Raw genomic sequence first — 26,226 nt, 5'->3', positions numbered from 1 at the left:
AATTTAAAATCTGAAACATTTCAGTTTTTTTTTTTTTTTTTTTTTTTTTTTTTTTAAGAGCTAGGTGACGCTAGGTTCAGAACTCGACTCCATTAACCCTTTGCGGCGCACTATACGTTAACATCGGAATTTCAACAAAAAAAGTTGTATGCAGTCTATTTAATCCTAAAGGAGTATACATGTAACATTTTGTAAAAATTGCACTAACCGTTTTAATTCTGTGGGTGTTCCATGAGGTGGAACACTGCGCCGCCAGAGCTTTTAAAAGTGCGACTAAGCGAGCATTGCAGTGAAGCACGAAAATGAGTAGAAGCGTTTGTATAAGAATGAAAAAACTCTGTATTATGGCTGTATACATGGTTTCCTGGATACACACAATATTCTTGAATATATACGGATAAATGAGATAAATATCTATATACACAAGTCCTATATACAAAAATATTTACAGATTTTCGGAAAGAGTTAGACCTCTCCGCGCCATTTATGGAAAATTAATAATAAGAAAATTAACTACGATTAATATTAACAATAAAGAAAAATAAGCCTATAATATATACATACACGAAAAATATCTACACAATTATTGAAAATTAACGAGAATGAGACTAAAATGCGACAGCAAAAAATTCACGCAGGTCTAAGTAAAGATGAGTCAAGCTACTAATAAAATTCCCACCTAAAGAACTACTCCCAAAAAATTCGAGATGCCAATATTAGGCCTTTCATAACACAAAACAAACCTGACCCCTCAATACTGCTTTGTTTTAATTCATTCCCCTCCCCCCCAAAAAAACAACGTAAACAGAAAACGTAAACAACGTATGTTCTAAGCACAGATGTTCTGATTCGTAACAGCATGAGATCGCTAAAGGCGCAGTGTTCCCGCTAATGGAACACCCGGTTTCATTCAATGATTCTGCGAATAGTTTTTGTATGAAAGATTAAAAAAAAAAATAGAGAGAGCAAATAATTTGGAGTACAGCTAGATGCCTAATTTTTTTATATCATTAAAAAAATAGAGAAAATTACTTGAAATAAAGTGGATTTTAATAACACATAATAAATGAAAATTCTGCGTCTCCTTGTGATATGCTGCTATCTACTGTTTGAAAAGAAAAGTTCAAAGTATATTATAAAGGTATTTTTATTTATTACGGTTGAATTTAAAGGTTTCAGAAGCGATTCAATTTGGGTGTTCCATGTAGTGGAACATTGAGCCACAAAGGGTTAAGACGCTTTCCATTGACACTCCACCATAAGTAATCTCGTCAAGCTGGATAGAGTCCGATTGAAGAAATGTGGTCTTCAGAGACGAATCACGCTTTTCTCTCAATGGTGATGACCGCCGCATACGTGTTTGCAGATAGAGAGGTGAGCGGTAAAGTCTACCATTTGTAACCGAGCGGCACACAGACAGAACACAGGTTTTGACAGCCTTTAATAATTTTAATCTTTAATAGTGCTGCGAAGTGCTCTGACTGCTCACAGGTACGTTGACGACATTTTGTAGCCCGCACTGCCTATGCTAGCAGGTTGTCCAGGTTTTGTTTTCCAGCAGTACAACTCTCGGCCACATACAGTACAACTTTCCCAACAATGTCTTCGACTACTCCACCAGGTCTCCAGACTTGTCGCTCGTCGAACATATCTGCATCATTTTAACCCTTTGCGGCACAGTGTGTCCGGCCTGGACACACCTAAAAATTTCCTTCTGTACGCCTAGAAAAATTGAATGAAAAAGGATTTATAGGTTACTCTGAACCTTCTTTATTTATAGTAGCTCGCAGCTCAACACAAAACAGTCCATATATTTTAGCCATGTTTAGTTTTTTAAGACCCTCATTTTTCAAAGAAATCTTCCAGATTTTTTTAGGGTATAAAAGGAATTGTTTGAAAAAAAATTTCTATGTTATTATTTTGGTTGTATGCTAATCTCCTTATTCTATATTAGTTGAAATTTTTACCTTGAAATCTTGCCTAAAATCAAAAGGCGAACCCTAGGTGTGCCCAGACGGGGCTTACCAATAATCTAGGATAACTGAGAGTCTGTATTCTTTGTTTCTCCGCATCTCATCGGTCAGTTCATTGACAACAATGCTCGTTTCAGCACTCTTTTCGAAGCTCTATTCAGTCAGTGTGCCCACTTTGGGCACACCCACAGAATTAAAACGATAAGTGCTATCTTCACAAAATTTTACCTGTGTACTCCTTTAGACCTAATTAGACTGCCTACCTTTTTTTTTATCAAAATTCCAACTTTAAAAGGTAGCGTGCCAGAAAGGGTTAAGCAGATAAATTCAGTCGAGTACAAATACGTCCCAACTCGGTGACCAGTTGCTCCACTTGTGGGCACAATCTACCGTAGAGCAACAATGGCAACTTAATAGACTCTATGTCCAACCGAGCATCGGTTTTACAGCTGCCAGGAGTGGCAACCTTTCGCATTCTTCATTCACTTTACCTTTCACATTCTTTGTACTGCTCGCTCGGTTTTTCATCATTTATTTATCTACTCGAAAACTATACGACTGCCGAGTTTCGTAGTTGCCGCTCAATTCTTTCTGGGTGCATATAATTTTTTGCAACAGAATGTATTGTGATACTTCTTCCGCAGTTGAAGCAAGCTCCATTCATGGAACATAGCAGTGATTTTATTTAACTCTTTAATTTCACAAGATGAGAGATACAGTCGAGAAAAATGGCGACATGCAAACAAGAATAGAAAACGTTTTTTTAAATTTTAAAACATAAATAAATGAAATTCTGAAGGCCTTTCAGATTTTATACTGCGCTGAAAGGGGCGTTTTTTTTTTTTTTAACGTTTTGTGTGTTACATTTATTTATTAAATATCATGTTCTTCGCATAAAATTCAATTCAACAGCAGTATCGCAAAATAATTTTAAAATGAGAATATCTCTAGAAATTTCGATACGCAGTCTCGCGCGCTGGAGGTAAAAATGTTCCCCCCCCCCTCTGTACATTGTTGCCATTGCTCGCTTTGAAATCGTTGAGTTTTTTAATCAAAAATTCGTTAAATTTTTACAAAATATGAAATAGATCCTAAAACAAATTCCAAATTTCAAGTTCAGGCTTACAGATGCCCATATTCTAGTGAAGGACAACTTATTGAAAATTTGATGCCTCTAGGTACCGCTGTTTTTTCGCAATGCGAGAAACATGCATACATTCATGTAGATTCTTCATTATTTAATTTCTTTAACTATAATGCAGGGCTCTAACATTCGGTGGCAACAATTTGAAAAGTGAACCAACGCAAAATGCCAAAACGAAATTAATAGCCCTTCTGGGCTGACGCCCTTTGGACTAATTAATTACTTTCTTCGTGTGAGAACCGCATGCGGCCATCGAGCCTGCATTTCATACATTGCCTATTCGTCGCTTAATATACATTATTCTTCATCTATTTCAATTTTAGAAGATTTTACCAACAATATTTAAAGCTGTTACAATATTAAGGGATTGTAGTATCTATTCCATAGCTGTCATCACCATTGTTGAGAGGTAAGCCGGAGAGAAAAATGATCTTGAAGTGCCTGGTCTGAAAAAATTCTGAAATTCTTTTTGAATCACGAATCACTGCATCAACAATATTTTGGTCTGATAAATGCTAAGTCGCGTAGAAATTAAAAGATGTTACTGTACTAAAAGAAAAGGAAAAGTAGAAGAAAAAAGGGAGGAGAAGAGCGGAAAGTCAAATTTCTAGTGTTTTATATTATTCGAAATACGATTTCCTTTGTACATGAAAGCAATGCCACAATTAGGTAGCGAAAGGAAAAACTAGTAGAGAGCTTCATTTGGTACATCTTTAAAAGAGGATAAACATTTTTTGGATCTCTTTTTAATAATCACATCTTAAGACACAATAACACGCCGAATAAATACTAATTCAGAAGTCAAACAACAAAAATCAGCGTTATATTTCCAAAATTTTCACAGGACTAGTTTCGATGGTTTTACCGAACCACCATCCTCAGCTGCAAAACCGCAAATGAACAAGATAGGAAATAATGATTAGATAAGATAAGAAAGCCTGGACAAGAATAAGCAAGTGGCACCATCTGTTGGTGAAACCAGAACTAAAACATAATTTCTTTAAAGGCCGAAGGTAAATTTGGATTGGAATTAGGATCGTTAACTAGAACAGAAAGATTTTTATGAATGTGAAATGCCTCTAGAAAATCCAGTTCTCCAATGGAAGATGTTTTTTGAATAATTTTGGCAGCAGAAAAATTGAAAGTGTGTTCACATTCATAAAAATCTTTCTGTTCTAGTTAACGATCCTAATTCCAATCCAAATTTGCCTTCGGCCTTTAAAGAAATTATGTTTTAGTTCTGGTTTCACCAACAGATGGCGCCACTTGCTTATTCTTGTCCAGGCTTTCTTATCTTATCTAATCATTATTTCCTATCTTGTTCATTTGCGGTTTTGCAGCTGAGGATGGTGGTTCGGGGAAACCATCGAAACTAGTCCTGTGAAAATTTTGGAAATATAACGCTGATTTTTGTTGTTTGACTTCTGAATTAGTAATCACATCTTAGTTTGGATAGTTTGGTAAACAGATTTAGTTTTAGAAGAATTGAAAGGGCTTAGTCAAAATCTGGAGCACAATATGAATACAAACACTTCTGACTAGAAATTGCTATACGCTTACTGTTGTTTAGTATGAAAGAGCGTTGGCATTCAGTACAACACGTTTGGGACAACAATTTTAAAGAAAATTACATGAAATGCAAAATCAAAAATCTGCTGCTTAGCATGAGTTAAAATCCTAGTCGGCCATGAGATAAATGGTATGGATTTGGTTTTATTTGATTATGATAAACGACGCGAGGGCTATGCCTAAGCAGACGGATTCAATCGTGGGGGACTTTTAAGCTAAACTGGTTTTTATTTGTTTTTTAAAACCATCAAAATGCTCTGCAGCCAGCCCTTTCGCCAAGCATCAAACTCGAACTCCCAGTGTTCAGCAATTTTACAACTCCGCCAGTAGTGGCCAGCTCCCATTGAAAGATACAGTCAAGAAAAATGGCGACTTGCAAACAAGAATAGAAAACGTCTATTCTTGTGTTCTTGTCCATTCTTTCGCCTATTCTTAGAAATGACTTTTCAAAATGCAATGTAGTTGTGACCCATCGGTTTCAAAAGTAGTCTTTCAAAAAAGCAATCTGATCATTTAACAGCCAAGCCTTCATCGCTTGCTTCAAAAATAGGGATTTCCTTATTCAACTTGTCCTGAAGAAGCTGAAGTTTTGAACAGGAATTTATCCGAATTGAAGAAATTCTTCAAGCTCTTAATCAGAGCGTTCATCAGAAACTTTTCGGAAGGATAATACACAGGCAACCTGGACACGGAGTTTTAGAAATTCATCATATTCGTTTTGGCATATTCTCACTTGGGAACGCTAACACTTTAACTCATGAATTAATTTGTACTGAACATCTGCACATCTAAGCTCTAGAATATAAAAACATAATAGACTCCTCCATAATAAATCATATCAATGATGTATATACTATATATATGCATATATACAAATAACCCACTAAATTAAATTATGATTTATTGGCTTTAGTCTCGTCAGCCGCATATTTATTGCCGTTTATTTAAACGTGTGTCATTCTATATTTAATATTTTAATTTAACTGCAGCATTTTTTTCTAACTTCTGTGATTGTATAGCTTGTGTAAACATCAGGATCACGTGTTAATAAATAGGTTTAGTGTAAACCGGTATTTGAGTTTCTATTACTCTATTTAGAAGGTAAGTCATCTTTCTGTCTGCATGAATCTAGAAGTTAATATTTAAAATAACGTACAATCGTACAACGTTTACTGCTTTTAAATCGATCAGTTAGTTACTGTTTGAGAGATAAATTAAAGATAACATGCCACGTGGATAAGTGCCGTGTTAACATAACGTAACCTAACGGCCAAAAATGGAATTATTGGATTATCCTTTCGTGATCTTTTGGTATAATTTAACGACGCATTTAACGACGCATGAGGTAAGTAGAAACTTTTCCGAGAAATCTTCCTCGCGAACCATTGGAGGGTTCCTAGTCGAAACACGTTTCATTGAAAATTGTATTCAACGTAGGCTGTGTGGAATTTACTGAAAATGAACTGAAAATATTTCGTTTGAAGCGTAGTTCCCTCCTACAATTTCCCCAAAAACTGGTTTTCACGTTGTAGAGTTATTCGCATTTTTTGAAAAAGGAACTTCAAAAATGTGCAATGCCCTCGCCGGAACTCGGACTTGGGCCTCGAGTCGTGTCGAGTGTGTTACCGTTACACCACGTAGGCATACTAAAAAGAGAGGGAAAATACCTTATATACCCCTCTTTTTAAAGGGCGAGGAGGGAACCCAAGGGAGATATGCCTTATAACGTAATTTTACCAATCAGATATCCCAAAAAGTTTTTTAAAAAAATTACGCTCTGTTGAGGATAGTTTGTAGAAGGGATACCGGTTTAAGAAGTTAACGCATCCAACAAGCAACTGGATGATCTGTTGTTGTTGGAGTGCCGATGAGACCACAACTTATTTTCCATATTTTCTGGTCCGAAATATTTAATAATCTCTACAGTTTTGCCTTGAATTTTATATTTCTGTGGTTGATTTTCAGAGCTAGATATTTGAAAGTGTCCTTAGACTCTCCCATCTGATTAAAAGTAGACATTTATGGGTATTTCTGAATATTCTAGGTGGGCTCAAACTGCATGCGGGCCGAATGCATGCTATCGCAAAAGGAAAAAAATTTTAATTTATATTTTCTACTTGAAATACAAAATTTGCAACCTGCAAGACATTTTTGTTAGGTATACTTTGTTATTCAAATATATTGATAGCTAAATATTACATTTTCAGACAGATATAGAATAGTTCAAACATGTTTAATTAATCATTAAACAATCTTCTTTAATTTAAACTAAAAAGAAACAAATTATGAAAAACCTTTCTAAGTTTTCAGAGAAAATTTTCCAAGTGGAGCAAAACTTGAGAATAAATAATAATATAATAGTCCCTTTCTTTTATTTGTTAAAGCTTTTTTTTTTTTAAAGTTTGTAGCCTCAAAGAAAAATTACTTGAAATTACACTCATGTTCATAAATTAAGGATAATGCAAAATCAGGCAAAGGAAGAGTTAGAAGCAAAACAAATTTGACTTATTTGTAAAGCTTATTTATTAAATAAAAGATAAAGAGCAAAAAAAGATGCTATATGTTTGATATTATTAAAAACATTACCGATTTTTTCTCCATGGACATGGTTGGTATGATTGTTAATACATTGTATGTCTCCCAGACGATGCAATACAGTTCGTACAACGCCTGGGCATGCTGAGTATCAAATTATCGATCTGATCTTGGGAGATATTACACCACTCAAAAAGCAATGTTCTCCGAAGTTCCGGTAGACATGTAGGAGGAGGTTGACGGGCTGCAACTCTACGGCCAAGCATGTCCCACACGTGCTCTACTGGATTCAAGTCCGGTGAGAATGCTTGCCAGTCCATACGGGTGATATCCTCCGATTGAAGACATTCGCTTACGATGTTTGCACGGTACCGGACGTTGTCATCCATAAACACAAATTGTGCGCCCATGGCGCCCCGAAACAAACGTACATGTTGTTTCAGAATGACGTCCCGATAGATTTGGCTTGTCATGGTTCCAATTTGAACATGCAGGTCAGTTCTGGAACCCAGAATAATTCCACCCTAAACGAGCACTCCTGCACCATCGTAACGGTGTCGTTCAATGATGTTTTCTTGGTGGTAACGGGTACCTGGAGCTTTCCATATGAAAGTCCGGCGAGAATCAGACTGCAAGCTAAACCTGGACTCGTCGGAAAACATCACACAAGCTCACTGTTGCGGTGTCCACAATACATGCTCTCTATTCCAGGCTAACCGCAGGCGACAGTGAGGAACGCATCTGACAGGTCTACGAGCATATAGACCAATCTGCCCTAAGCGTCTGTACACGGTCTGCCTTGAAATTGTTGTACCAGTGGCTGAAGAGAGCTGACGAGACAGGTCTGAGGCTGTGCTCCGCCTGCTTCTTTTGGTAGTAACTGCCAAATACCGGTCCTCATTCGGCTTTGTAAATCTGGGGCGACTTGTGCTGTAACGTCTACTCACATTACCATCATCTTGGAATCGTTGCAAAAATCTGGAGATGACACTCTGGGCAATTCCAAGTTCGTCTGATACTTCCAGTTGGGTACGCCCACATTCCAGACGGCCGAAAATTCTACCACGTAAAAAATCATCCAAATGCGTCCTTTGTGTCATAACTATTCGGTTATTGCACTGAAATGCTTATAAAGCGCCTGCGAACAATTTCACTTCTTTGCCTGTATTCCTTATATATCACTCTCTTACACTCTCGTCCTTGTGACGTACCATCGGTGTCATCTGGTTACTTCCTGAAATTTGCATACGATTGTTGAAGATGTGTGTAGTGATTTTACAGGCGATGTGTTTATTTTAGAGTTCGATTTCCGCGTGACGCCAAATTATCCTTAATTTATGGACATGAGTGTATTTCATCGCGGATTACAGATGCTCATCGTCAATCGGGTATTTTTCTTATTAATTTTCAACAGTGAAAAAAGCTTTTCACGTATAAATGCATTCTCGAACAAAACGATTATTCTTGGTGCAAAAATTCGTAACTGAGCTTATTTATTTTTTAACAAGTAAGAATAAAGATCTTTGAGTAAAATTTATGTCTCATTGTAAATTAATCCATTTATAGATCTGGTGCATTATTCATGTTTATTTTTAATAGTGTTAACTCACACTTCAAATAACTAAAATTTTAAATCCTTTGAAAACCGTATTTGCCAAAAATACGTAATTGAAATGTATTAGCGAGCCGCATAAAATTGCTTCGAGGCATACATACGGCCTGTGGACGCCAAATTGAGATTTACTCTTCTAGGCGACATGTAAATACGAGTAATAATAACATAACGAACCCTCTCTAACCACTGACGATTTCGGGTTGTTTTAATTTTCTGCGGAGGCGGTCATTCTAGAGTTTAGAGGCTAATGTTCAATTTCGATGGCTCAGTAATACTTACTTCTAAAAGTGGTTGCCACAAGAACGTTTCTTGTTTCTTACTGAGGCAAATGAATTTTGAAATCGTTAGACACACTAGAAATTGAAATAACTGATTTATTGCATAAGCTCTGAAATGTAATTTATTTTTAAATAAATGTTTTTGCTGGTAGTACTGAATGATAAGTAGTTAATATTGCTTTCAAAGTAAACTTAAAAGCTGGAAATGAAATTTTAAAAATAAATAAATAAACATATTGCGTCAAGAAATTCTGGCTAGTTATAAGGAGTTTTAAAAATATTACTTAATTTATTTTTTTTCTGTTGTTTAGTATCGTGTAAATTATTTACATTCATTTGTTAGCTTGGAGTTGAAGCTTTTGGTTAATTCAATTAGGAAAATTAATTCTTTGTTTATTTTTTTTTCATGCAACACCGAATTTAAAATTGTATCTTGAAATTATCACTTAATAAGCTTTACATCACTTGAAGTTGAATTTAATGAATGAAGAATAGAGGGAGTTTTATACACTTAAAATGAAAAGAGAATAGAAGGAAAATCATTTTACTGCAAAATTTTAAAATTAGTTTTAATGAAAAAAATCTTACTAAATAAAATTCTAGTTTTCTGTGGTTTGCACTTATTTAAAAAATTTCTTTGGAAAATTACAAGATAATTTCTTATTCAATAAAACTCAAAATATCACACTTCTTTTTACATTTATGCAACTTCTTTTAGCATTAATATAAGAATTATAAAATGATGTAAAATCCATTTATTATGCTTTCCTTCATTGTAATTCATAGATAATACACAATTTATCTATGAATGGCGACAATTTTCTTTTCTTTTGTCAAACTGGCGATATTTGGTAATTTGTGGCCAAGTTGGAGATATTCTGGAAATTTCTAGAAACACATTTTTGAAAACTTTAGAAGTGATTTTTTACAAAACATTTTTGTGTGTTTGAGCAACCATATATGTATATACCGGTTGCATGACCAGAGCTTAATTTCTAAAATTAGAAGTGCCAGAGCCCTATGGAAGACCGTCAGCTAAGAGGAACAAGAATAAATAAAATAATCATTAAAATCATTATTAATGTAAAAATTAAATATTTAATTATTATCAAATTAATTCGTATTAATAATTAGTATTTAATTAATAATTATTATTGAATTAATTAAGAATTAATTCGGTATTATTTATTTAAATAAAGATTAAAGTAATTAAATAAATAAAAGTAAGTAAAATGTAAAGAGATAAATTAAAATTTAATAAGCGATTTTTAATATAAATTTACTGAAATTGTTGTTCATTTACATAAAAGCAAGTGTCGAGGCCTCCTTATTTAGGGTTCCGGTGCTAGCTCCGGTAAGCTCCGGCACAATTTAAGATCTGTGCATGACAGCCGGGAGTCAGCCAGTTCAGGTATTCATTTAGGTACAGTCATGTGACTGTACTAGGCACTGCCTTAAGCATCGTTTTGTGAAGAATTTTGGTGACTTGAGTTATTAAAGATCTGCGTGTTAAGATGAACTGAAGAATTTATCCTATCTTTGTCTTACACATTTCTGTTTACTTTGCTATTTGAACTTTTTTGTATTACAATTAAGTGTTAATTTCTTCATGTTCATCTCTGGCTTAATTACTCAGAAGAACTCTACTAGCCTGTAGCATTATGATATTATCTAAGTCTTCAATAGGTTACAATATAAGGTATTTTCTCCCTCCTTTCCGCATTCCTTCGTGTTGTAACGGTAGCACACTCGGCGCGCATTCGAGAGGTCCAGGTTCGAGTCCCAGCGAGAGCATTGTACGTTCTTCAGTTTCCTTGCTCCAAATCCTAATGACTCTACAACAATTAGTTTTGTGTACTGCAAAAATCGTTGATATCTTGAATTTATTTTATTTTATTTTTCCAGAATATAACAATAATTCAAATATATTTCATACATTTAATGCATACTCTGTTAACTCGCACAATATTTGAAACTTTTCCCACACCATTATACTGAAGTTAGGGTTATTAATAATCTACAGCTGCCCTACTCGTACGATTGTCTCTAAAAGCTCAAGTGTAAAGTGAAAAAAAAAAAAAAAATTATAAATTATTAATTTTAAATAGAAAAAGAAACCTCAAACGCAAAGCGTTTTGCGTCAGTTAACCATGCTTCGAACGCAAAACTTCTTGAAAATAATAAAATACGCTATTCCAACAGTAGAAAAGCAAAAAAAGAGATGTACTCCTTTCAAGTCTGCCACATGTGTAACGCAAATACAGCTTTTATATACTTTGTGAAGATTCGATTTATGAGACTCGTTTTACAGCGATATTCAACTGATTACGATGAATTGAGATCAAACTCACAATATCTGGAGGATCGTCTGTATAAGTTTTCTTAATTGCTTTAGTTTTTAACAACTTGATCAATTAGATGTAGTTTCAGAAATTCGTTTCTGAAACCTAGCTTCTAAACACGTTATTGTTATTGTTTATTAAAGTGTTTTATCATTAGGGAAAAAACTTTTAAGGAATTTTTTTCCCTTCCTGTTCAAAAATATCATTTTTTCCCTTTTGTTTTAATTTTAAGCTTTTTTTCTTCAATTTTTAATTAGCAAAAGAACTGTACTTTAAGTTAATTACTCATAAAAATAACACATGCCATTTATTACCGTAATAAAAATATTTCTTTTAAGTTTTTTTAATCTTTTTTCCATTAAAAAGGTGTAATGAGTTTCACTCCTCTGGTAACAGTTTAATTGAATATCCAATAACAAAAAAACAAAAAAAAATTTTTTTATCTAATGATCTTTTTATCTAATATCCAAAAGATAATTCTATTAACGTTAATTTACAGTAACAAATTATCACACTTTTTCCCCTTCTCTTTTTAACATCGTTAAAGAGAATGGCAAGTTAAAATGTAAACAAAAAACACTACAGTCCATTTCCCTATGTGTAATTCAAATACCAGCTAGTTTCTTTAAAAATTTCTCTAAGAACGCATCCCTCCCTTTAGACAGTTAACTCTCAAGTGCTTTGTTACTACATACAAAAAACAAAAGTTGTTGCTAATTTAAAGCTAATTTAAACTTTTTTGCTGAAAATGTATATATTAAGCAACAAAGAGAATTATATGTTACGGTCTTTAGAAATTAATAATTTATTGAATTATTTATATTCCTATGCATACAATAATATTACGATGCATACAGTAATATTAAGATTCTGAATACAAAACTTTGAATTATAAAAACTCCAAATTCTAATTCTAATAATAATTTTAAAAATAAAGAGAATGCAAATACTACAGTACATAATCTTCTAATCACTAATTATAACCCAATATGATAATTTCGGTCAAAACATGAGTTTTGCTCCCCCTCCCAACCTATTGCGTTAAAGCCATGTTTCTTTCCTTTCCAATTCCGGTGAAAATTTGTCTTTATCTCTTTTAGAAGAATTACAATAGTTACTTGACTGCTTAATTTTGAAACCGGAAATAAAATTTTAGAAGACGGAAGTTCAACAAAATGTTTATTTACGTGATTACTTCTTTAATTATTGCTTTCATACTGAATTCTGTAATTAAATATGTTCACATAAATAAAAAATTCTAACTTTAGGAAACACATAAATCATAGCTGAGAACAAATCTCCAATTTTCTGCTAATGGAATTTAAATGTTTGCCAGTTACACATTAGCCCAAACTTGTGTTTTTCTTTTCTGACTCATATAGCTAATACAGTAAAGTGTTAATTTATGAAAAATTACATTTTGTAACTCTATGTTTCAAAAGTAAGCAGCAGAAAATATCGGAAGAAAACGGAAACTTCGATTTTATGAAAATCGCTTGAATAAGTAGTCTGTAAGTAAAAGATCTGAAAGACGACGTAACCCGCATTCTTCAGAAATTCTTTAAATCTATGTATCATTACAAGATTTCATTACACCAGTATTTTTTATTCTAAAGACAGACGACAAAATGAAGAAATTGAAATTTTCAATCAGTTAATAATATGCAAAGTACAAAGTAAAGTTTGCTGCAGAAAATTGCTAAGAAGCCCAGAAAAAGAAAATAAAATAAAAATAAATCTGAAAAATTTCAGGTTTTAAATTACGTCCAAAGGGGCCTTTTTTTTAACATTTTGTGTGTTACATTTATTTATTAAATATCATGTTCTTCGCACTTAAAACATAAATAAAGCGTAAATAAATTTCAGTTCAAGAACAGTATCGCAAAATAATTTTAAATTGAGCATATCTTTAGAATTTCCGATGCATAGTCTCGCGCGCTGGAGTTAAAACTGTTTTTTCTGTACAACGTTGCCATTACTCGCTTTGAAATCCTTTAGTTCGTTAATCAAAAATTCGTTAAAGTTTTACAAAATATGAAATCGCTAATAAAACAAATTCCAAATTTCAAATTTTGGCTTCCACATGCCCATATTCGCAGGAGGATTACGTCATTCAAAATTGGATGGTTCTAGGTACCGTTGTTTTATCACAATGTGAGAAACATATATACATTTATGCGGATTCTTTATTATTTAATTTCTTCAAATCTAATACAGGGCGATAATATTATGGTGGCAACAGTTTGAAAAGTGAAATGGACATTCAGAGTGATTCGACGCAAAGTCGTAAAATGAAAAGATTAGTCCCTCAGGAACAAACCCCTTTGAACTAATTATTTTTACAATGAATTATTTACGCTTCGGAGCTTTAAACTTATATAACACTGGAATTATATGGAACATCTTATTGCCCGCTCGGTAGGAAAAAAGGAAACTTATTTCTTCTGTTTATACATATATCCAAGCTTGTGTTTCTCTTGTTTAATTTATGTAACTAGTATTCTAAAGTGTTAATTTATTAAAAATTACATATTACATAAATAACATATTTTTCAAAAGTAAGCAGCCGAAAGTGTCGAAAAAAAACGACAACAATAATTTTATTGAGATCATTTTTAATCAGTATCCTCTAAGTAAAAGATTTGATAAAGGCTATGAAAGGGTATTAAAAAATTACGGTTCTTCAAATTGATATACAAATACTGGATGTGTGCTAATATGAAAATATGTGTACAAAAATTAAGACTTCTACTTCATAATTTTTTTTAACTTGATCAATTAATAAGTTGTTCTAAGCATTAAGGAATGGAAAGATTTCTTACTTTTAAAAATTCCGGATGTCGCCTTGGATGACCAATGACTAAATTTTCTTCTCTTAATTCCGCTTGTATCCCCAAGTACTTGATTGTCATAAGCACTGCCCTACAAGGTGGGCTGATCTCCATCATATACAGAATGAGAACCATTGCTCTCCGCACTCTCAGTTCCGAATTCTACACTAGGCGATCTAATAAAACGGAAAGAACTTCATCTTGCCGTTGGCAATAATCCCCATTTTGTTTCTCAAATGTTCCCTAAACCTCTTAAATTTCCCTACATTTTCTTGTGGATGGAAAGAAGTCCTTTTATGGCTAACAAAATCTTTCACCTATAACGGTATTGCTTCAAAAAAGTTTTGATTTCGTGAGGAGGAAGGATTAAGTTTAGTTTGGTTTAGTTATGCATCGGAAAACTTTTTGGGCTGTACATCAAAATCAGCAAAAATATGTATTAAGAAGGCGTTTCGGTCGGTGGTATTTTCATTTAAGTTAGTCTTATTTGGTGAATAATAAGATATATTTTATTAAGAAAATAATTAATTAAGATATTAATTAACTATCATTAAAGAAAATAATTACAAAATTTTAAAATTTTAAACAAAAAGAGTAAAAAATCTGCAAGCTTTCAGATTTTACCGTAAAATTCAGTTCAACAGCAATATTGCAAAATAATTTTAAAATGATCTTTAGAATTTCCGATACACAGTCTAGCGCGCTGAAGATTTTTTTTTTTTTTTTTTTTTTTTTTTTCCGTACAGTGTTGGCATTGCTCGCTTTGAAATCGTTGAGTTTATTAATCAAAAATTCTTTAAAATTTTATAAAATATGAAATAGATAATAAAATAAATTCCAAATTTAAAATTAGGGATTCCAGGTGCCCATATTTGGGTGGAAACGTCCGTTATTCAAAATTTGATGGCTCTAATTACACTACGGGGAAAAAAGGGGGACTGTTCTATATAGTATCTCGTTCTACTGGGCAGATTGACGAAATTCAAAGTACGTTTTTCATGTCACGAAAGCGCGATTTAGGCTATATATTAGATTTATATATAGCATTGTTCTGATATAGGTATTTTGACAAAAATTCGGACTTTTTCTGTAATGACATGCTAGGTTTATTTTTCATATTTCGATTCTACGACTCAAATTATGCCTAAATATTAAGTTTTGTAACATTTGGTGCGAAATTTAAGGAGAAATTTAAAAATTTATCTTGGCGTATTTTTCAGTTTGCGCCATGAATAATTCACTTGGCAAACTTCTTAACTTACAGCAACCTATTTTCCTTTCATTTTATTTCATTGTACACGAGCGGAAAAAGGTCACGTTCATTACTTTCAAATAATTTTTGCAAAGTGCGTAAACCACATTGGGCGTTATTATCGCTTGTAACGAATATGCCAAATTTCAAAACGCACCAATATGTAAACTCACGTATATCTTAGGAAATTTTGAATAAAAACTAATTTTTTGTAGGTGTGCCTAGATATACTTTAAGAGGATGTTAAAAATTTTATAGGTTATAATAAAAAAAATGTTTCCGAAAAATTTATAAAAAATATTTAAAAATGCAAATTTTAAAAATAAATCATAAAAATAGACGAATTTTATTTGGAATGAACCTAAATTTCGAAATGTGAAAGGAAGAATCAAATAAGTTTAATAAAAAACAGATATTAATATATATATGGTAACTTTTTGGCGAGGTTTCTAAAATTTGTCTTCTAATTTATATATATATATATGTGATGTATCAGCTTTAGTCGTAGCTTAAATAATCAGACGATAGTTTTAAAAAACAGGATCCATTTATTATTATTCAGGAGAAATAGCAGTTACAAAAATCAGATATCCGGAGTAAATAAAAAGAATTACTAATCACTTTTTGTATGAAGTTTACTGCATCGTGATATTTAAGAAAAAGCCCCGATATTCCTTTGCGGGTCTTTTTATAGCCTCTGGAAAGGCGGAGCTTCCAAGAAATGACGTCAGTCTCATCAGCCAATCCAGTTCGCTTTAAATATCTCGAGAACATTCTATAACTGTACGTGTAGAAAAGGCGGGAAAACCAACTTGACTACGGGGCTGTGATTTTAATCCACGTACTTTCAAATAAGAGACCGTCGTCATTAAAATGAAAAGAACATACAGTAGAAATTTAAGTGTATTTTTGACTATGGAATTTTATTATTACATATATATATCAAAAACATTAAAAAGCTGAAATTTTGAGAGCTAATTTTTTTAAAAATTACTCGTGCGATTTTTACAAAACTTGGCAGTTTGGCATAATTTCGAATCGATTGGCATGTCATTTCAGAAAAAGTCCAATTTTTGTCAAAATGCCTATATCAGAACAATGCTATATATAAATCTAACACATAGCGTAAGTTGCGCTTTCGAGACATGAAAAACGCAAGTTAAATTTCGTGAATCGGCCCAGTAGAACGTGAGATAGAGAACTGTCTCCACCCCCTTTTTTTTTTTTTTTTTTTTTTTTTTTTTTTTTTTTTTTTTCCAGAGTGCAAGACACATACAACATTCATGCATTCTTCATTGTTTAGTTTCTTTAAATATAATGCAGGGATCTAATATTTGATGGCAACAATTTGAAAAGTGAAGCTACATTTATAATGAACCAAACAAAATGCCAAAACAAAATTAATAGTCCTTCTGGGCAAATTACCCCTTTGGACTAATAAAAATCTTAATTCTAATTCTAATTAGTAAAAAAACAAACTTAGCTGAATGAACTTTATTTTTTCTCTTCGATATCAGAGTCTTGCCAAATTACGAACTTGTGACATCAAGTTCGTCAAGTCTTAGTCAAATATTGGCTTGGTCGGTATTGTCAAATCTTCCTTACAGTTTGTCGACGAATTTAAACTAATACTCGTACATAAATACATGACGATGAGTTTATGTTTTTGGTAGTTAAGCTGCTCATGTTCTTTTAAGTGTAACTTTTATGTGTGAAAATATTTGCTCGCATTTGAATTTTATATGTAAAAATATTTGCTCGCAAGTTAAAACGAATGTAGTCAAAATGGGAAAAGGAGTTTTTTGAAATTATGGATTGTGGATCGAAAGGTTGCCAAACTTACCGATTTCGCCTTGAAATTATGTTAATTTTTTTTTAAAATAAAAATGCATGTTCATTAGTAAATGTTAAATGTAAATGTAAAAATGTTATTGCTATTATGTACTGTCAGTTACTTTTATTTGCATTCTTCAAGTATGTGTTTCATATTTATATTTTATAGTTTATTTTTACAAATTAAACTTTTTGGGGACTAAAATGGGTCACTTAAAAGTATGAAATGGGTCATTAGGTAACCCATTTTTTATAATTTCAAGGTCATATGATCATAGGTTCTCAAGGCCTGGTTTAATTGATTGTGACAACACTATAACTTTTGAAAGCACGCTAAGGCTATTTGCTTAAGGGGAGGGAAGATGGCTTTGCGGAGGACTTTCTAAGGGAAACTTGTAAATTAAAATTAAATCAATTAAATTGTTTAAAATTAATTGAATTTTTAAATTTTTAAATTTAAGTTTTATTATTATTATTATTATTATTATTGATAAGGCTAATAATGACCAATTTAATTTGCCCTTTCATAATTAAAAATTATTCTAAATATTAACTAAAATTCTGAATTGTGCATTAGTTAGCTCAGAAATAGGCTACTCTTCATAAAAATCTCGCGAAAATTATAAAATACATTTGGTTTGGTGTGGTACATTTAGAACTTTTTAGCTTCTCATAAGCAATGGTTAAAACTCTCATTTGGATTCTGAGTTCTACCATATGAGCATTTGCACAAATGTTTTCTATCAGGCAGAGAATGGAAAACATTTTTAATAACAGAAAGTATAGTTTCTGGCCGAGAGTGTTTGTGATTATACTTTTCACCATTGTTAAGGCTTTATTGTAGTCACACCACGTTTCCAAATCCTCAAGACTCAGTTTAAAGTTTTGGAAAATACTATATTGCCCATACAGATTTTACCATGTCATCTAGGTATGTACTTCTATTACGTCAGGTTGACAATAATATTTATTTATTTTATTTTACAAATGCCAAACATTAACTCTTAAGCCAGCACTTTTTAACAATGTCCTCATACCGAGAAAGTGCAATACAATTATTTAAATGTTCAAAAATCATAGGCTGATTTGAGTCACACAAAATAATGTTTGGGGAATACACCACTCCAATTCTGTAGATGTGATCTCGCAAACAGTGATGTCCGGTCAGACGTTTAAACAGAGTTACGTTGTCTTTCTAGGAAAACCGGGAATAATAGTTGTTTCTTCCCTTAGAATCCTCCAACTCTTATATATATAGCAGGTTGAACCATATCCTGCTTAAAAATTTTCTTAAGAACCTTAACAAACAATTTAGTCGTATGAAATGAAAGCGATCGATTAATACGTTGCATTATCAAAGTTCTTTCTTAGCCAATGTATCAGCTTTTTTCATTTCCCATAATTCCACAGTGGGTTGGAAAGAAATTCTCTGTGCCATTGCCTTAAGCAAAGTCTTACAGTAATATAATGATTGGTAATAATATAAGAAGAATAAAACCATGTTGGTAAAGTAAAAAGAGGAGTTGCTATTTTCAGCGAACAAGAAAACGTGAAAAATTTATGTCCCTTAACGCGAAGAGGGCGTGGCACTGTTTGTTTACATTCTTAAATATCATATTTTAGGTTCTTATATATCCCAAACCTATACAAATTATATATTTATGCAATCGTCAGCGTGTGCTCTATTATTTGAGACTATAATTGGAAATTCGAAAATTTAGAACATTTTATGTTCCATGTGTTTGGTAAAAATTTCATTTAATTTCCCGCCCCCAGTTCGTTCTATCTGGTGGTTCAGATAGTAAATTCTGAGATTTTTAGTTTGCTCACTATAGAGAGATATGAACGATAAATCGATAAAAAAATAATTTCAACTTTAAAGGGAATAAAATCGAAGGTTAGAGTAGATTTAAGGATACCCCTTGGATTATCGCTAAGCTGCTGTTTCATTTATCGCCAAGTTGTTCTTTCATTTATGGTAACCTGCATAGACATATGCTATGGAAAGCCTATTATGACGTAATTGGTGCGTGATTGCGGTTAATTTGAACGATGGGAAAAGATTTGGAAAGTTGTTTGTGTGTTGGATTTTGGATAAGAAGTACGTTGTTATTTTGCGGTTAGCACTGAATGTGGTAAGATTAATTTGAAGTTACTGTGCGATTTAATTGACTGGAGTGTAAATGAAGGTTTACTTAGTAGCCATTATAAGTGTCCTGTTTGTAGGAAGGAAATGCATATGGTCGAACGTCGGAGGATACCGACACTACGGAGGATATTTTTTTAATCTAATTTTTGTGAATTTATCTGCCGACCTCAGTATATCTAGAACTAGTTCAAATAATTTTAGAAAGTTTTTAGATGCTGTTAAGGAATTTTGTTTGAATGAAGACAAGGAAATTTATAAATAAGGTAAATGGATATTTCTTTTGTGTAGTGCTAAGATGAATTTCCTTTCTTTATCTTATTTCTTTTTCTTTATTTATTTATATTTGTTTGATTTAAAATGTAGTTTATTGAGATTATGTAATTTTTGATGGCAGCTTCTTCGACTTCTTAAGTGAATATAGATCGACGTGTACATGGACAAAGTCAAGGGAATGCGCTCTGCAATACTCTGATGTTTATTAAGTGAAAATAGGTCGATGTGTACATGGATACCGAGCTTTACATTTCTTTGACTTGTTAGTTTGGATTTGTGTAGCGGCGATTTTTGGCGCAAAAATAAGTAAACCGCTACACAAAGCTAAAATAACAAGTCAAAGAATTGCGCAAACTCGGTGTTCATGCACATTGTGGCCAAGGAGCACCCGTAAATATATTTTTACCGAATCGAATTTTGAGAATATCACTTCGAATTGCTCATATTTCGGTGCAGGATTATGTGCATGTTCAAGATTTGGTCGTGCTGCTAATTACCATTGCCTTCCTACAGAGCGACGAATTCTCACACTTATTCACACATTCTTCTTTTTATAATAATACATATAAGTAAATACAATCCATTATTCACTAATGCTGAAAAAAATGGCGAAACTAGAAAATTCAGATTTCCAAAACAGAATAAGAATTAACCATAAACGAAGAGTAAACGAAATTTTACGAAGCAATTAAGTTACTGAACTGCGGGCAGTATTCATTAGATACCGAAAGATTAAATACGCTTAAACTCAGAACAACATAATTCAGCCATTATCAGCCATTCTGTCACGCTTGAGAGACAAACCATGAAATAGCATTGTAAAGATGACGACGTTGTTTACACCTTTTTTGCACACTTTCTGTGCATTGGCAAATTTATAAACTGCGAGGAAATTTATTCTTCTGTAGATAAAAATACAGATATTAGGAATTTTTGAAGCATTATAAAAGGATTGCTGGCTCTTATAAATCTTGTAAAATAGGACGCTTGTTTTGAGGAGAAAATCTCTCAAAATTAATATATAACTTCAAATTCTCTTAAATTGTATTTAGTATTGCTAACCATTATGCTAACCTTCAGCTGTTTCACAGCAGGCAATTATGAAATGGGAATTTTCTGAAAATTATGTACTTCTATGAAATGCAAGCTAAGTTCCTTAAGAAATGAACAAGTGTGAAAATACTTGTATCGCAGTTCAGTTTCAAATGTAAGGAATTATTACCTAATCAATTTTGAAATAAATGGAGACACACACACTTGCCCCGGTATTCTTCGAAATATTTGCAGAATACCCTTTTGCGGACATAGTATCTTGTGTTATAGTGAAGAAGCTGTGCGCACATTTTTTAGACGATTTTGTGCGCACATATTTTAGTATATTTTTAAAAGTTCATATTATCGGTTGCTGCTTGAAAGTTTTGTGTTTATGCCAAATGACGCTTTTAAAGAAGCAATGGATGAAAGACTATGTCTGTGCTTTTTTCAAAGAAAATTAACCATATCTAGTTATTAAAAAAGTCTTAAAGCTTTCAGATTTTATATTACGCCCAAAAGTACTTTTTTAAAATGTGTTATGTGTTACCTTTATTGATTAAATATCATGTTCTTCACACTTAAACCACATAAAATCCAATTCAACAGCAATATCACGAAATATTTAAAAACAACAAACCAGCATATCTTTAGAATTTCCGATAAACAGTCACGCGCGCTGGAGACAAAAATGTTTTCTTTTCGTACAGGGTTGCCATTGCTCGCTTTCATAGTTTGGTTTATTGAAGTTACGGCAAAGCACACTATGGCCATCTGCCTAAGGACAAGGATGCCTTCGTGGAGAAGTTTTTAAGGGAAACTGGCTTCTATACACGTTACACATGGAGAAAACCACGAAAACGCCCATGCAGCCATCCCGTTCGAGGGATTTAAACCTTGGGCCAAACTACCAATATTCAGCGATTTTATCGCTCGGCCGCTCGTGGGCTTGCTCGCTTTGAAATCGCTGAGTTTGTTAATCAAAAATTCGTTAAAGATTTACAAAATTTTAAATGGATAATAAAACAAATTTAAAATTCGAGCTTCCAAGCGTCCATCTTCGGCTGGAGGACTACATTAATCAAAATTTGATGGCTCTGGGTACCGTTGTTTCTTCACAATACGAGAAACATTCATGCAATTTCTACATTATTCAGTTTCTTTAAAAATAATACTCTTTAACGATAATAATCTTTAATAATAATAATATATTTGGTGGCAACAGTTTGAAAAGTGAATCGACGCGAAATGCCGTTTTGAACTTTAATAGCCCTTCTGGGCTAACACCCTTTGGGCTAAAAACTGCAAATAATTTTGTGACATGATTACAGTAAGTAATGTATTTATAGTAAAAAATAATAATAATAAAAATAATTCCTTATTTAAAAAAAATCTGAAAGCTTTCAGCTTTTATATAACCCCCCAAAGCGGAGTGTTTTCTATTTACATACACGTTTCGAGACCATTCGAGCTAATGTTCCTTTGGGATAACAATATATTTAAAAACGCGTGTCTTTAGAATTTCCGATAGACAGTCTCCAGCGCTGGAGATAAAATTGTTTTTTACTCTACCGTGTTACCATTGCTCGCTTTGAAATCATAGAGTTTGTTAATCAATAATTCGTTAAATTCTACAAAACATGAAACACACAATAAAACAAATTTGAAATTCAAAATTCGGGCTTTCATGTGTCCATATTCGGGTAGATGACTATGTTATTCAGAATTTGAATGCTTTAAGTACCGCTGTTTATTCCCAGTGCGAAAAACATACATACATTCATGCACATTCTTTATTATTTAATTTATTTAAGTATAATACTAGGCGATAATATTTGGTGGCAACAATTTGAAAAGTGATTCAGACTTTTATAGTGATTCAACGCAAAATCCCGTTTTGAGACTAATAGCCCTTTTGAGCTAACGCTTCTTTAGTAGGCTTTAAAAAAAAAAAAAAAAAAAAAAAAAAAAAAAAAAAAAAAAAAAATTGTTACGATGATCAAGATTTATGCAACGTAATACAAGATCTCTAGTAAAAAACGTGAAATATTTGCTTTCTTTAACTGTTTTTTTCATCATATTTCTTGTGGCAACTATACGTACTGAATACCTGAGGACTGTATGGTATACGTATTGTATAATTACTGCAACACTGTCAATCATACATACATAGTTGGAGAATCTAATTTATTTCATTCGTTATCTCGTGTATAAGTCACACATTACCACTGTAAGAGCAAAGCATCATTTGAATTGGTATTTCGATTAAAAACTTGTAGCATCTTAATCGAAAATGAAAAACCTGTGTTTGAATTCGCCCTTTCCATATTTACAGTCTGTTGAAAAGTTCGGATATAATGACTACCTTTGTTCTTCACTGTGTTCTCTACCAACGGTTAACCTCGACAGAAGTTCCTTGATGGCATAGAGCTGCTTTTTGTGAATAACAAATTGGTTTTTGACTGTCCAACCACAAACCATGAATTTGGATGCGCACCTCGGGTATTCTGGGCAAATCGATTGTTCCATAATATATGAATATTCCAGAAAGAGCTGTAAAAATGTAAAAATTGGATTCGCTCATTATAGAATTTCGTAATTGTTTACGTTTGTTTTGCTTTTTTCATTTAGTATTGCTGAAACGTTTACTTAAGAGTTCTAACATTCGAAAGGTTTAATGGAGTAGGTAATGAAAAACACATCACGTTTTGTTCAGGGTTTTTCGCTTTGACTTGGAAGTAGGTCAGCATTAGTAGACGATACAAAAATCGAACGAGGTCTTTGGGCAGAATATCGTTCATGCTTGACTCTTTAACCTATCATACAGAAGCTAAATGAAATTTCCACAATTTAATTAAATGTATTTCTGTCGCTCTACTGTAATGTGTCCTAACATATTTTTAGCCTTGGAATAATCCTCAAGATACTCATTAGGAGATTTCAAGGAATTCTTGCAAAAAATATTTATCTACAACTATTAATACATTGGCCACTGCAAATGTAATATTTTAGTAATACGTCAAATATCTGGATTAATTCTAATCGCAAACCATCCGGATATTAAAAAATATGGATAATTGCGATTTTCATTATTATCCCCCCCCTCTAGGCATTTGGTGTATTACAAGAGAAAAGATTTTATTTTTTGTGTGTTTTATTTTACTTCGGCAAAAACTGAAGAGTTAAAAATAACTATGTAATCAATTTTTTTACTCATATATTATTGCTAAGTTATATGTTAACGAATACAGTCAAAAGTCGTTAATCCGGACTCGTCGGGACTTCGGCGATTCCGGATTATAGATCATCAGTTGAAATCTCATAAGATGGCATGCAGAAATTCTAAAATTAAAAATATGAAACCGTAATTTATGAAATAAAGAACAATTATGATCTAAAGGGTATCAAAATTTGCAAAAAGAAAAAGCTTAATATTTATTTGTTTACTTTGTTAAACATTTCTTTCAATGTAAACTGTTTAAGTTTTGCTTCGTTTCATGTTTTGCTTCATTCATCATTTCTCTTTAATTCTATTAAACAGACATAATTTCTTGTTCAGTTACAAAGTTCCGCAGTTCAAGTCCTATAATTGCTGTGTCAAGAACACCGACTAATTCGTCAATCGAAATTTTTTCGTTTTCAATAACCTCTGTTACTTTTCTTCGCTATCGGAAGCGAATTATAATGACGAGGAACTTGTTTTAAATCATATCAAAGACGGAGCATATCGAGATGAAATACTACATTTGGTAAGGAATTATAAGCCAAATAAAATAAAAACATCTGCGCTGAAGATAAGGATAGTGCTGACAAATCAACTTCCAATTCATTACGAGCCCGCCGCAAGATTTCGGATTTCAAAACATACTTTCGCTTTAGATCCTTTACATATTGACAAATATATATCGGAAATTCTATTTGATATAATCGAAAGTTCAAGCTTACTTTTATAAAATTGCTCTTACAGTCTGCAAAAAATAATAAGCCGGATCCAATTCGAAAATTAAGGAACAACGCAATCATCAACATTAACTGAAATAGATAATTAGATAATTTTAGCTTATACGTCTATTATACATAAAACGCGCACGCGAAAACATATTCTGCACTTCCGCACACTCATATGCGCAGTCGTAAAAGGTCTTATGCGCATGTGTCAACGCGGCGCATGCCCAGAAAGTTTTTAGTTTTGTGGTCCGGATTATAGATCATTCCGAATTATGGGTGTCCGAATTAACGACTTTTGACTGTATTTTGTTTAAAATCTTTTAGTCAGTTGTACTGCATTGGTGCTTTCCCACCAACTCACTTTACTTTGGACATATTCATAATGACTTTGCTTTCTGTATCCTTTTACCATCAGAATCCTAATAAAAGAAGCCTTTTGATTTACAAAGACTAAAAATGTTAAAATGTTAATGAAACATAGTATGTATATACCGATTTGAAATCAAATGCATACATGATACCGAAGCAAGAAATTATGATGGTCTGTGGGAAAAGCATCCCAAACAGAAATAAATTAGCTTGGCTCCAATAAGAAGTTATAAATTATTATTTTCAACTGAAATAATTTCAGAGTGATAGATTATGAATTTAATTATAAATTCCAAGTGAAATATTTTATAGTTTTTAAGTTTGTTTGCATGTAAAATGTTTGCTCCTCTTGGTCAGGAAGAGAATGCTTATTTTACAGACTATTAATATTTGTTGTTGTGCTAAGAATTATGATCTTTTTGAAAGGTTATTTCTACGAGAGGTGCTAATACTTTAAGATTGACATAGGTCTGACTGCCATTGAAATCAATAGAATTTTGCTCCGAATCTATGTGAAACTTATGCCAACATTTTTGCTTAAAGTAGAAATAATCATTTGCATTTTGAATATAGGGAATTCCTATAAAAATGGGATGTGATTACATTATGTCTTTATTATTTTATGTTTTCAAATTGCTAGAGATGTATTTTAAAATGTCATTGATATGTAACTCACGTTAATAAAATTTTATCCATAGCTTCCCTATTAATAGACACTATGTTTTGCTATTTGGAATCACTACACTTACTGATGCTGTGATGAAAACTCGTGCAGAAGTTTCTGTTTTCCTAATATGTATCTTCACGTCATTGAATAACATATTATAATTTCATCCAAAGTGTGTTTGAATATTTCACAACTTAATTTTGTCAAATGAAAAAGTAATCTCTTACATTCTAACTAAGGTTTAAAACTGATAATGGATCTACATAAATATACAAAATCTGAAATGGAATAATTTTAGCTGTTGCATGCATAATTTCTCATTGTGCCTATGAGAAAAAGGGGTCTGTATTTATCTTAGTGTTTGGAAAGGACTTTTGTGATATGATAAAAAGGGCAGTCTAATCTTTTTGTATGCA

At 32.5% G+C, this 26,226-nt stretch overlaps 1 protein-coding gene across 2 annotated transcripts in view; it reads right to left on the bottom strand.

The window, feature by feature from the left end:
• LOC118205230 (glutathione S-transferase 1-like) overlaps positions 1-14,463 on the bottom strand; it is a 159,217-nt gene extending 144,754 nt beyond the window's left edge. Inside the window, exon 1 of one of the 2 annotated variants that reach the window (XM_085822751.1) lies at positions 14,279-14,463. In XM_085822751.1, the coding sequence (XP_085678877.1) occupies positions 14,279-14,422 (144 nt within the window). In that variant the 5' untranslated portion in view covers positions 14,423-14,463. The remainder of the gene's footprint in view (positions 1-14,278) is intronic. The other variant, XM_035377537.2, reaches the window with a different exon arrangement.
• Positions 14,464-26,226: the final 11,763 nt, after the last annotated feature.

This window comes from Stegodyphus dumicola, chromosome 8 (genome assembly GCF_044657685.1).
Source record: "Stegodyphus dumicola isolate Sdum_Otavi_A_Nest chromosome 8, ASM4465768v1".
NCBI classification, from domain to species: Eukaryota; Metazoa; Arthropoda; class Arachnida; order Araneae; family Eresidae; genus Stegodyphus; species Stegodyphus dumicola.
The sequence above is the reverse complement of the archived record's forward strand: the minus strand, read 5'-3'. Positions and strand labels throughout refer to the sequence as shown.